General features: G+C 30.8%; 1 protein-coding gene across 2 annotated transcripts in view; it reads left to right on the top strand.

The window, feature by feature from the left end:
- URI1 (URI1 prefoldin like chaperone) overlaps positions 1-12335 on the top strand; it is a 66795-nt gene extending 54460 nt beyond the window's left edge. For both annotated transcript variants that reach the window (XM_051979760.1, XM_051979759.1), the window contains 5 exons: positions 1826-1997; positions 4208-4529; positions 6568-6713; positions 7709-7952; positions 11519-12335. In XM_051979760.1, coding sequence (XP_051835720.1) covers positions 1826-1997; positions 4208-4529; positions 6568-6713; positions 7709-7952; positions 11519-11698 — 1064 coding nt within the window. In that variant the 3' untranslated portion in view covers positions 11699-12335. The remainder of the gene's footprint in view (positions 1-1825; positions 1998-4207; positions 4530-6567; positions 6714-7708; positions 7953-11518) is intronic.
- Positions 12336-14564: the final 2229 nt, after the last annotated feature.

Here is a 14564-nt window from a genome sequence, read left to right as displayed (position 1 = left end):
TTTCTAGCCACTACAAACAGGGCTGCCACAAACATTTTGGCACATACAGGTCCCTTTCCTTTCTTTAGTATCTCTTTGGGGTATAAGCCCAGTAGTAGCACTGCTGGATCAAAGGGTATGCACAGTTTGATAACCTTTTGGGCATGATTCCCTTTCCTCACTCTTAAGGCAGGAACCTAAACTCAAAAAAACCATTATTTATTTATTTTAGTAAGGACTGCATCTCCTTATCTAACTTAGGCTAAAAGTAAAGAGGCTACACTCATGGAGTCAGTCTCACTCTGATCTGCATAAGAACTTTATAACTTGTTCTGTTTCTGACTTGGGTTGTTTTAAACACCTCCTAAACAGCTTGGTGCTTCTCTTTCTCCCCTCCCTATGCTCCTCAATCTGTCTCAGGGCCTTACCATATTAACGTCCAGCTTAGTTAAGATAACTTAATTGGCTTCAAATTCAAAAGATGGATGGCACTAGGCATTCAAAAGAAAAATTATTGATGTCTATTTTTTCACAGCATAGGCATTTCCACATATCTATGCCTACTCACGACTCCCCCACCCTCCACCTTTTTTAAAGAATAAGAACCCAACCCAAATTATGCAATACTTATGAATAAAACCCCACATCTTTATTTGACATTATTGTGTATATTTTTCTCTTAGTTTTATTTGCTTCATTCTTCATTAGCTCATATAATTCATTTGTTTCTAAATTCCTCACACTCATTTTTAGAAATGTTTATTTTATTACATTTACTATAGTTCAGCCATTTGTCAAGAAATAAGCACTTATTTTATTTGTAGGATATTTTTTTTTTCCTTCCACAGAAATATTACTGTGAATATTTTATCACATATAGAGCCCTTTGGTCAGTTCTTGACCTTCTTGATATATGTGTGTGTGCGTGTATATATACATGTGCACATATATGCTCATATATACACAATATGTACATGTGTGAGAGTGGGATCATAGGTTATGAATAAAACTTTCTATAGTATTCTTTTCAGTATACCATGCTTTCTATAAAGGTGACTCCACAAGTAGGAATTTGGAAAGAAATTAGCTTAGAAAGGTGATTTATGTCAAAGAAGATTATAGAGAGAAAGAGAATTAAATATTATAATTTCCACTATTTTTTTCAGATCTCTATTTAATAGAGTATCCAAATCAAAAGATGTTTTAGGATAGTAATATTAATATAGTAAGACTATATAATATATGATAGTACTTTAATTTTGAGCAAGTTTGATTTTAGGTCAACTGGAAATATCTAACACTTTCCTGGTACCTTAGATTTAGATTTGATCCCTATTTCCTTCAAAGTCTTGATGTAGTTTTAAAAAAAAAAGACAAAAATTAACTTTCTTAAGCTAAGTGTTATTTCCTCAGAAATTAGTAGGAATTAGTTGAAATAAAGCCATGTTCAAATTGACATGATCGTACTAATTACATTACTTTTAGAGGATTAATACTTTATTTTATAAAAATATTGGAATATCACTATAATGCTTTTCTAAAGGTTCTATGCTACGTGCTTGACTTACCCATCAAACAACTTATTAAAAATTTTTTTGGTACTTAAATAATGAAATTTATTTGGTTCCAAAATTGATCTAAGTGAATAATGTTATTACTACATTTCTTTGGAATCTTTGTAACCAGTTGAGATCTTCCTATACGGTTTGATTCTGTAGATGTGGTATTTAACAAAATGAGGCTTGGAAAAATTATCAAGCAACATGAGGTGAAAATATTGTCACTAATTTATTTTTTCCTTCTTGGTTACCTTTTGTTTAGCTAAAGATATATGTTATTTTCACAGGAAAGCACAGAACTGCTCATAGACCTCATTCAAAACCAAAAACTTCAGATGCTTTTGAAGCAGATTTCATAGATGATCCAAAATCTGAGGGCAGTTTTCTCAGTGAGAAGGAACTGTGGGCTCGACTTGATGAATTAGAAAGACAAGAAGATCTTTTGGGTGAACTCGATAGGTATGTAGAGGCAAATTTTGCCTCAAAGTGATGCTGTCTTTACTTAGAATGTTAATCCAAATACGACATAGTAATAGTCCATATGTTTTATAGAAAAAAATTTTCATAGAGTATTGAATATTTGAGTATTGAGTATTTTCTCTTTGAATTTTAAGAACAACTGCTTTGAATATTTGTATCAAATGTTTTACTTTACTTACCTTATGTCAAAACTTCTGCTTAATTAGCAGACACTAGTAATCTGGTCAGATGTTTTTATATATATGAGAAACTTTACCAAGTGGATGTTTAAAATACACATTAGTACCCATTTAGAATTGTCAAAGTGCTAAAAATGAAGTCTCTCACCACAGAAGCTCCTACTTTATTTTGCTTAAATGATGGAACGTGTGCAGTAATTAGTTTCTTTGAAAAATAGGACATAATCCACATGAGATAGGAATTTTTTATAAGTTATCCAGAAATTGTAGTTCATGTGTTCTTGGGTATTTTTTATTAATTGATAACATAGTTTAAAAAAGTTTTTAATGTAAGGTTTCTCAACCTGGGGTCCATGGCTTCCTTGAACCTGAAAGGGAGAAACATATCTTTATTTTCACTCACTTGTAATGTTATTTTTACTAATACTCAAAATTTCCTGTTATATTTGTCCATCTATAGTATGTGTTTCTCTCATCTGTTTGTCAAAGACAAGGACAATATTAACCTTAAGCCATTTAAAATGTGTACTTAATGAACAAACAGCTATTTAAATTGTGATTGAACATCAGTAATGCCCGATGTATGATGTTTTTCCAGCTCTTAAATATTTTTTTCCATTTTAGTTATTTTTTTCAATTAACAAAAATCTTTTTTTTTCTCCCCACCCCTATCTCTTTGGGAAAAAAAAAAAAAAGAAAAATCTTGTGTGAAATTTGCATAGCTAAACATAAAAGATTCCCACATTGGCCATACCCCAAAACATTTTATTCTGCATCCTGAAGCCTTCACCTCTCTATCAGGAGGTGGGTATCTTGTTTCACCATAGGCTCCTCTGTAATCATGGCTAGTCATTGAGTTGATCAGAGATATTAAGACTTTTCAAGTTGTGTGTTTTTATTGTGTTGTTTTTTATTAGTAATCCTAACTATTAGTTGTTTATAGTGTTCCATGTGCTGGCTTTCTTGGTTCTTCTCATTTCATTCTTAATGGTTCATACATGTTTTTCCAGGTTTTTCAGAAAACATCTCTTTTATCATTTCTTATAGCACATAAAATCCATTCCATTCACATACCGTTATTTGTCCAATTATTCCCTAATTGATAAGCGCACTTTGTTTCCAGTTCTTTGCCACCACAAAAAAAGAACCGTTATTAATATTTTTATACATATGGTTCCTTTTCTCCTATGTTCTCTTGAGTTCAGTAGGTCAGATGGTATACAAAGTTTAGGGATTTGTTAGTCATAACTCCAAATTGATTTTCCACACTAATCATCTCCTCTCCTCTTCTCTCCTCCTCTTCTCTTCTCTTCTCTTCTCTTCTCTTCTCTTCTCTTCTCTTCTCTTCTCTTCTCTTCTCTTCTCTTCTCTTCTCTTCTCTTCTCTTCTCTTCTCTTCCTCTTCTCTTCTCTTCTCTCTCTTCTCTTCTCTTCTTCTCTTCTCTTCTCTTCTCTCATCTTCTCTCATCTTCTCTTCTCTTTTCTCTCCTCTCCCTCTCTTTTCTTCTCTTTTCTCTCCCTCTCCCTTTTCCTTTCCCTCTCCCTCTCCTTCTCCCTCTCCCTCTCCCTTTCCCTCTTCTCTTCTCCTTTTTGACAGTTGGAATCAAGTGACTTGCCTAGGGTCACACAGTTAGGAAGTATCTGAGACTAGATTTGAACTCAGGTCCTCCTAACTTCAGGGCTGGTGCTCTATCTACTGTATTACCTAACTGTCTCCAGTTCTTAATTCTTTAGAAGAATTAAGCAATTGGCTACTTGTCATAAACAGAATATGATCCATAAAATTTTAAGGTATGACATTAAATATCAATCCATGGAGAGAGTATGAGTGAGTGAGTGGAGTGTGTGTGTGTGTGTGTGTGTGTGTGTGTGTGTGTGTGTGTATAAAGTTAAGTTTATGTTTATAAATACACGTTTAAATACATTTTTGTTTTTGCTAATTTTATTATATAAATATATTGTTAAATATGTATATATTTTAATCACTTAAATTTTTTTCTTTTTTCTACAGAAAATCTGATACTTTGTTTATAAATGGAGATGATATAACCTCTTCTGAAGAGGAGAAGGAAGATCAAAAGACAGATGTGACTATGAAACACAAAGTAACAGACTCTCTTACTCAGGGCAGTTTTCAAAGAGACATCACAAATTCGAAGTTACTTAATGGTCAAGTGAATGGTTCAAGTTCTTACAGTGATGATGATGATGATGATGATGATGATGATGATGATGACGACGACGACGACGGCCGTGGCAGTGTTGATGGTTTAGGAATTGGAAATAATTCCGTACCAACAATATATTTTTCTCATACAGTTGAACCTAAGCGGGTTTGTATACTTTACTTATTCTTAATTTAGAAATAGACTTAATGATATAATTTGTCATTTTATTTATCTTTATAGATATAGCTTCTTTGTATAGTTCAGAGTTCTAAAGCAAGAAGAATAGTTTTTCTTATTTAGCATGAAAATAATTTGTGATTGGCTTGATTCATTGTGTTCACTATTTCCCAACTGAACATGTGGTTATGTGAGCCTGAGGAAGATTTAGACCTCTAGAGGTCTTAAAAAAATAATCCTGTCTCTGTAACGAAGACTTTAAAAACGTCAGAGATTGTTCTATACGGTACTTATATTGGTAAATTTAGAAAATTGCAAAGGTGGTCCCTTAATTGTACTTAGTTAAATTTAATTAAATTTAATTTTTCTCTTTGATGTATAAAAATGAATCAATGTGTTTAGTTAAATGTGAAAAATTTTATGGGGAAGTTAATGTTTCCCCTCCAAGTTGGAAATAAATGGGTACATCTGTGAACTTTATTTGAATTTCAAAGTTTTCAAATTGGAAGAAACCTTAGAGATTATTGAGTTCAATTTGACTTATCAGGTGAGTGACTGGCCTAAGGTCATATGACCTTAGGCCAGTCACTCACCTGATATATATATATATATATATATATATATATATATATATATATATATATATATATATATATATACACACACACACACACACACACATATACATACATATATATGTATATGTATATATATACACATACATACATATATATGTGTATATATATGTATATGTATATATGTATGTATATATATATTTTTTTTTTTTTTTCCATTGCAGACCTGTGGCTTAAAAAAAACAAATTGCCTATTTCCTAAGTGTAGTGTTCCTTCTGTTAGGTCAGAGTATCTATATCTGGAAATTATTTGAGCTTTTGGATTTGTTATCTGTATTTTCAAATAAAATACAAAATATTGGTGAAACATTTTTTTTTTGCTTATCTTGTTCTTAGGGTAGCAAAATCAATAATTTTACAAAGTACTTTGTACATTGCTAGAGCCCATTCCCTAAGTTTAAGAGATTAAAGTAAAACAATATAATTATACTACATCTATGGAATTGAGTATGAATTGATTAGAAAAACAAATTTTGAATTTATTTTCATATAGCTTTTATAGTCTTAACTCCAACTCCACTTGTTTACTAGTATTAAAATTAGGCAGGGAATTGCTTGATTAATAAGTAGTTATTGATTTATAAAGTACTTCATAAATCCATTATGGGATTATGAGATTATTAGTGGGTTAATCTTAAATTCTTTCTGACCACATCCTAAAGCTTTGTAAATGTAAAATTCTATTGTATTAATTTTGGAATTTTTGTAATTGAGTTAGTGGTCATTACTTGTGCTTTTTTATACATTAAACCTGATGATATTCTGATTAAATATTTTTATTTCTTTTTTTTTCTTTTCTTTTTTTTTTTTTTTGCTGAAGCAATTGAGATTAAGTGACTTGCTTAGGGTCACACAGCTAGGAAATGTTACGTGCCTGAGGCTAGATTTGAACTCAGGTCCTCCTGACTTCAGGGCTGTTGCTCTACACTGTACCACCTAGCTGCCCCCCTTGAATATTTCTTTTGATCACTGAGTTCCTTTTTTTGTCTTCTCCATTTTGAAATTCATGACTTTTGAAGCAATGAATTTGTACACAAAGTAATGGTATAGTGTTAAATGTTATGCTTAAAAGCCTAGGCATTATAATTTTTATGTAATCATAAATTAATTGGAAGTTAAGATCACGGAATGATTAAGGAATATATATATTTATGTTAGGAATTTTGTATATGTCTCAGAGAGTATGGTATATTTCTACTATATAGGGATTTTTTTGACCTTTTGTATAAACACATGAATTTTGTGCATTGTCAGAAGACTGGAATTGACACTGTCACTGTTAGGATTATTTATTGTTTACTATAATGTACTGTATTTAACAAACTCCTATCTTGCCTTTGGTCATTATATATATCTCAATTTATAATTGTGTGTGTGTGTGTTTATTTTAGGTACGAATAAATACTGGAAAAAATACTACTTTAAAATTCAGTGAAAAGAAAGAAGAAGCCAAACGAAAACGGAGGAATAGTAATGGCAACAATAGCCATTCTATTCCAGAACTACCTAATATCAGAACTCCTGCTGATGTTTATAGGTACATAATTTATAGTTAAAGGACTGATTTCACCTCTTTCTTTTATTGTAGTTGTGCTTTTAACAGAAAATGTTACTTAAATTAATACAAGGTCACATGTGTAATCACCTGAAAGATAAGACACTCTTGTGAGTTTAGCCTAGCAATCTGAAGGCTCCCAAAGAAAATGGTGGTTTTCCAAAATCTCTAATCAGAGGTGGTTGCAGAGTATTGTGTGGTCTCTTCCTCATTTGGGTGATGTTTTTGTAAAAATACCCAATTGATGTAGTAAGTGAATCTTGTATCTAAGTTTGACAAATTTTTTTTTTTTAATTTTGATGGGACTACAGAATCAGTACTTTTTGACCATAACTTCAATATATATGATAGATTCATTTGTTACGTTATTACACAGTTGAAGTTGATTATAGTTACTCATTCCTCTAATTTGGATTGTTTAGGAGTCAATGTGATGCCGTAGATTGAATTATGGGACTTGGAGCCTGGTATATTTGTGTTCAAACCCCACTTCTGACATTTGTTAAAACCCTGTAATGTTAGGGAAGTCACTTGCTTCCATGTCTCCTTCTGTAAAATGAAGATAATACCTAAAAATATGAATTTCACTGTTAGAAGGCTAAAAAGTAATTCTTGAAGTTGAAAAAAATTTTCTCATGATATATACTTATAAAATAATATTGCTGAATGGTTTAAATTATTTAAAATGTCTGAAATTGTTACATGTGAAGCTGTTGCCATTTGGAATGCATTTATAAAATATGCCATTTTTGTGTTAAGATAAAAATTATGCCTTTATAAAACAATGAAATGTACATTTTTAGATAGCATAGTCCCTGATATTTATAAAGTTTCATGTGAACCATAATTATAAAAATTACTGGATTTTAAAAGTTGGATTAACAAATTTAATTGTTAAGAAATACTAGGATTTTAAGAAAAATGTCATGAGATTTATACATAGGTTAAAGTATGTATTTTCCTTTCATATTATATAGAGTCTTTGTTGATGTTGTGAATGGAGAATACATCCCTCGTAAATCAATTTTGAAGTCTCGGAGCAGAGAAAATAGTGTATGCAGTGACACTAGTGAAAGCAGTGCTGCTGAGCTTGAGGACCGGCGAGGAATGATGAGGAGCCTCAGTCATGATGAAGCTGCCTATACTGATGCCAGCGAAGGCATTTTGGATGAGCAGGAAAATCAACAGAAAAAACTGTTTCCCCTAACAGGAAAACTTGAGGTATCACTTTCTAATACTTGATTGGTTATGCAAGGTCCTTATATAAAATCATCAACATATTTATTAGAGAAGGAAAATCTAAATTGGTACTGCCTCTATTTTTCAAGAATAGAATTTACTTGCCCTCATTTACAGTGTCAATTTTTGGACTGAACAAAAAGCTTATTTTAAAAGTTAGTTTGTTAGGCTTCCCTCTTTGCTAAGGTATTGTGAATTCTTATTCCCCAAATCTTGTTCTATTTAATTTTTTTTTTGAAAGAAATACATAGATTTTCTTTTACTATTTATGATACTTATATCACCAGTCATTACATTAAGCAATGTAACATTGCTTAATCTGTGTTTTAAGATTTTTCTTTTTTAAAATTGTAGTCACAGGGTCTAAAGTTTTCTTGACATTTTTGATATTATTGTATAAAAACTGAATAGTTTTTAAAATGTCATATAAGATTTCAGAACTAAGTGAATTTCTTTTGTATTCTGAATTTTATATACAATATTTGAATATTTAGAGTAAGTAAAATTCTTCCTAGTAAATAGAATTTTGTAGAGATACTTACAGGTGAAAGTAGTTCTAAAATTCATTAGTCTAAGGATCTTGACAAAGTCATTTCCTTTTTCTGGCATCATTTTTCTTACTTGTCACTGTAGGGGAAAGAGTTGAATTAGATACTAAAAATATTTTTAGTTTCCGAGTTGTACTAAATGTCTTCAGCATCTTGCATGTTATTTTTATTGTTGAAAAAGTTTTAATTGCTAATAAAAATATATATCTTAATAAATTGTAGTTACTTGATTAGTAACTCGAGTACTTGGATTTCTAATCTGATATTTCAGACTATTTCTTCAAATAATGCTGGTGATAACTTGTCATGTCCACTCGTAATTTTGTCACTGGAAGCCTTCCTCAATTCCTTTTGCTATTTTGAGGCTATAATTTGGAAAAAACAAGTGTCACTAAATTATACCTTGTTCTTGTTATATGACCTATCCCCCCCCCCCCCCTTTTGCTTTTTGTTTTTGATTACCCTTTTCTATGATAACATCTTTTATTTCCTTCTTCTTTTTGTAGTTCCTCTATAATATATTTGAGTCTGCTTATATTCATCATATTCCTCTCTGTTGCCCTCTGGCTGATACTTACCTTTAATGGCTTTAAACTGTAATGTTTTCATAATTTTCAGCTGTACAATAGTATTTATAGAATACTGGCATTAAAAAAGATAGGTCTTTACTCTTGGGGAAAATTTGAGGTCACTAAGGGAACTTTGTAGTTTCCCAAATTCTGTCTAGCCCACTCTTTTCATCTTCAAATTCTGGGCCATATTCATCAGTTTGTATAGTTTGTCCACTATAGTTATGTATGGTGTGTGTGTGTGTGTGTGTGTGTGTGTGTGTGTATGTGTGTGTGTGGACAATATATATTTTTTATCCATATTAATAGATGAGTACTTTCTTAGGCTATATTTAAAATTTGAATTGAAAAAAATATGTGAAAGAAGAGACTTGTAAAAGACCACTTTGCCTTGATTTTCTTGTCCTATATAAAAATATAGGGTAAGATGAAGTGATATTTTACTTAAATTTGACTTGATGGATTTTGTGTGGATGTTATTAAAATTCTTTTTTCTCTAGATTTAAAGGAAAATTATTGAACTAAGATTTGATATTCTATACTATCTGGTAACTGAGATGTATTGTGTAGTCTTAGTTGCCTGAAAGTTGTATTTATTTTACTTGTATGTTCACACTGTGTGTAAGAGGCAGGACTGATATACTATTGTATATACATACCTGTCTCTAACATGTACATACATACACACATAAATAATACACATCTGTATATGTATACACACACACACACACACACATTTGTATGAGAGTAGATCTGTGTTACTCTGTTAATATGCTCTTCTGAGAACTCATTTTGGTTGAATTTCTTGATAACTGTTAGTGGAGTTGATAGGCCCTAACAAACTATTTATTGAACCTGAAAAGAATCCTGATATTTAAGGAGTAAGTAAAGAGGCCTTAACATCAGAGCATTTGGCTTATCAGGTAACAAATTTTTTTGGCCACCACTGTTGAAGATTCTAGTTAGGTATAGAAGAAGGTTATAATGATCTGAACACTTTGAGAAACTTTAAATATTGAAATATGTTTTTCATGTAAGATGTACGTGTATGCATGCATGTTTTTGTAACTAGATACTGCTATCTATCTTTATGGGGTGACTGGTACATTCAGTATGTAAGGGAATTATATAAAAAATGGTTTTTAAATTCATGGTTTATATGTGCTTTAAGTAATAGTTTAACAAGTTAGGGACTCTTTGTGGAAAGCAGCATTTACTTTTGCTATTTTGCAAAACAAAAAATTAAAATTCATAAAGTTCATAATTTTTTGAGATAGCACCAAAATCAGGAAGTTGTTAAAATTTTTTTCATATTAGCTTTGCTTTTTGTATTATAATAGGTAGTATTAGGGGCAGCTAGGTGGTATAGAGATATAATGTTGGGTTCTGGATCAGGAAAATCTGAGTTGAAATTCAGTCTCACACATTGACTAACCGTGTGATCTTGGACAAATAATTTAACCTTTGTTTCCCTCTTCAGTTTCCTTAACTGCAAAGTGTGCAATATCATCCAAGCTTGAGGATTGTTGGGAAGATCAACTGAAATTATTTGTCAAGTGATTATTAGTGTCTGGCACTGCAGTGTGTGTGTGTGTGTGTGTGTGTGTGTGTGTGTGTGTGTGTGTGTACACATTAGATACTATATAAATGCCAATTGTAATAATAATGATTATTATTATTATTATTAGTAGTAGAGGTGGCATATAATTATAAAATTTAACACTGAAAGAATTAGTTCATGATTCTGGCAGATATTTTGAAAGTAAGTTTTCACTCTCAGTTTAAGTTGGAATTTTGGCTATTTTTCAAAACTTTATTATGATAAATAAATTCTTGCTCATATTGTAAAATAGCTTCTAGTTCATTGAAATCCATAAAAAGTAAGAATATGTTTTGAGAACTTTCCACCAAGGAGCCCTTGATTTCCTTTGAAATGTTGCTTCTCATGTACACATTGTATTTGTCTTAAGTCATTTTTCTCACCTTTGGTTGAAAAGGAAACAGAACATGTAGCTTGGCAAATTATATCAAAATTTAGTTAGAGAAGGCCGAGTTAAGTTATAAAATATTTTTGAAAAACATTGAATAGTTTTCAAAATTACATTTTCATACTATAAGATAAAACTTTATTTTGTGTTTGTGTGTGGGTGTGGGTGTGTGTGAGACAGACAGACAGACAGATATTATAGATAGCCTCAGCTTTATAAAAGGCAATTTATGGTTAAGAATAACGTTCAGAGATGGTGCTTTTCAGAATTCTATTTTAAGCTTAATTAAAATTTGACTATATATATTAAATTGCCATTGATTTTTTTAAAAAGGTAGTTCTTTTGATTAAAATAATTAATTTAATTAGAATAATATGGACCTTAGGGACATATACCACATTTGCATTTTGTTTTCTCATTTTGATTTTTTTTTTCTTTTGTAGGCTTTTTCTGGAACTGTAATAGAAAAAGAACTTTTATCTCCTGTAATACCACACCCAGGCACTGTGCATCCTGTTTTACCAACTATACCTGAACGAAAAGAAGTTTTGTCAGAAGTATCAGAAGAAACTACAAAAAGAATTTCAAAATTCAAAGCTGCCAGATTGCAACAGAGAAACTAGGCTTGCCTAGAAAATGGAAATTTGCATCTTAAAGCACAGTTTTGCAATTTGTTATGAATGTCACTTACATGTAGTTAGAAGTAATGCATCCTATGCTATTTTGGCGAGTTCTTTTTACCTCTTTATCAGTGGTATTTAAAAAGATTAAAAATAAATGTTTGAATACTTGAATATTCACTTTATTTTGTTAATTTCTCTGTATGCTGTCAGTACCTTTGTCTGTGTTTGCTTCATGATGCAGTAGCAGCATTTGGAATTATTTTTCAAAGAATACTATTCACATGCATTGTTTTTGTGTTTCAACCCAAGTACAAGCAGTTTTGTACCAGCTGTGATGTTCTACATACCATATGGACCATTTTAAAGAAACTTTAAAAATTTCAAATGGATTCAACAATTATATTTCATTACTTGCTTTAGCATTTTAAAGACAGTTTTGTATCTACATTGTTGTAGGTTTTGCAAATAGGTGGCTGTTTCAGAATTTGTTTCCTTTCCCCTTCTAGTAATTTCTCTTACAATGTAACAATCTTTGAGGCAGAAAAATTGTTTACACACTTTAAAAGGAAGTTTCTCTCATGGTAAAAGTGGTATTTTGTAAAATAGAATTTTTCAAGTAAAAAAAAAATGAAATCTATGGTCTCTAAATCTTCTTTATTTTGTAACTTCTCGTTAGATATTAAAGCCCTATTATTCACATATCTATTATATAATATACACAGTATCTACTCAAAGTTCTTACAATTACATATGCACTTTTCTTCCTGGTACATGTAATTTCTTATAACTGTTAACTGGGGGTTATATGTTGGGAAAGAAGAATTTAGACCTAAGAAGTTCTTTTGAAGGAATTTTCATGGTCTGATACTGTAAATATTTTCTTTCTCTGAGGTTACTTTTCTAATAGTAAATAACTGAAGTAAAATATTTACTTTTAACATAACTATCTAGAATGAATAGAAATTTATTTTAAATGTATTGAAAATTACATTGCAAGTGTTAATCATTAACTTTATGCAAGCTAAAATGTGGCTTTTTAAAAAGCATGCTGCATTAGTACTAAAATAAGTCATCAATGCCAGTCCACCCTCTATTCATGACTAAATATTTAAAGGAGGTTATTTATAGCTTCTTTAATGAATTCTTGGCTAAACAAAATGAAATTATGTCCTAGAAAAGTAGAAGCTATTTTGTAACTAGAACAGTGCAAACTGTAAAATAGTTTTATGAATATTTATTTTAAATAATATAGGATTGAGAACTAATGCTGGTAGACTTGGATAAATCAAAGCAGGAGCCTAATGTTAATAATTTTCCCATAAGAAACCAAAACTAAACATTTGTCCTTTAGTAGTTTTGATCAAGTAGCCATTTAATAAATTTATAAGGTTCTTAGTTCCCAGATTACTATAGGCGTGAGAAAAGAGCCCTTGTTACAATTATCTTCTGGAGGGTATAATAGTATTCCTCACAAATAGGAATTTACTTTCTTTTAAAAGTATTTTTATTGATATTTCCTGTTTTTTATTCCATGATAGTTACCTCAAATATTATTCTTTTTTTTCCCCCTGTCAGAGAGGGGAAGAAATTTTAGAGAGAGAAAAAAAGTCAATACCATTATAGATATGTTGAGAAATGAATCTTTTCATTTCTACCAAGGAGTATGTGAGGGTATCTTCATTAAAGACATGTTTGAGCTTTATAATTTTGTTACATTTACTTTTTTTGGGGGAGAGTACATTATTACTCTTTTTATTCACGTTGTTGTAGTTATTGTATATATTTCTAGCTCTGCTTCATTCTGCATCTAGTCATGTAAATTTTTCCATGCTATTCTGTGTTAATTGTATATATTTCTTACAACACAGTAATATTGTTATATTCATGATTTTCTTTTAACCATCCCATATTCTTTGTTTCCAATTCTTAACTGTCACAAAAAGTGCTACTACAAGTATTTTGGAGTATATGAGAACTTTTTTTCTTATCTTAAATATGGTTCAAAGGATATGAACATTATTTTTACATAATTAAAAATTGCTTTCCAAAATGGTTGTGCCATACTCTACCATCAATAGAGTAGAGTACATAGCTTTCGACAAACCACCTCCCTTCCCCCAATATTGGCAAAAATATCAAAAAATGGCAATAGTCAGTTTTCAAGATGTGAAGTAAAACTTCAGGATTGTTTTGATTTACATTTCTATTGGTGTGATTAAAACATTTTTTTTTCAAGTGATTATGAATACTTTGCAGTTCTTTTGAGAACTTCATATCTTTTGAATACTTTTATCTTTAAGAGAATGGCTATTAGCCATATATATTTATATATCGATGTAATTATACAGATATAACATTTAAGGACAACTGGATTTTATATATCATTTATAGATGAGATCACCCAGTCTTGAAGTGACTTTGGGTGATCCAGAAGCCTATTTTGAAGCTCCTTGCTCTTTGTGAAGGTTGAGATTCTTCTTTGAAACATTGTCTGTCTCTCACAACGATTAAGATTGCTTGAAAAGACCTTATAATTGTGTAGCAGTATGTAACATTGTGGCTGCCAGAGATTTGTCTGCTTTTGAAGAAAGTAGAGGCACTTGTCCCTTTTCAAAAAACCTCTAAACTTGATAGTTTAAATTGTTATGCCTTCAGTTTTAATACTGGAAAACAGTGAATTAAAAGTGGTAAAGATAAATTCCAGCACCAAATTCTACTTGACAACTAGGTAGCTTTAGGTGAAGTAAGACATTGTCTTCCAGTCCTGCTTTCTATCGTGGCTTTGGAGAAATAACTTCTCAGTATTTCTGTTTTCCTATCTGTAAAATGGGACTAATCCCAATAATTATTAAATATCTATTGCAGT

This window comes from Antechinus flavipes, chromosome 2 (genome assembly GCF_016432865.1).
Source record: "Antechinus flavipes isolate AdamAnt ecotype Samford, QLD, Australia chromosome 2, AdamAnt_v2, whole genome shotgun sequence".
Taxonomy (NCBI): Eukaryota; Metazoa; Chordata; class Mammalia; order Dasyuromorphia; family Dasyuridae; genus Antechinus; species Antechinus flavipes.
Note: the sequence above shows the minus strand (reverse complement) of the source record. Positions and strands in the feature narration are given on the sequence as shown.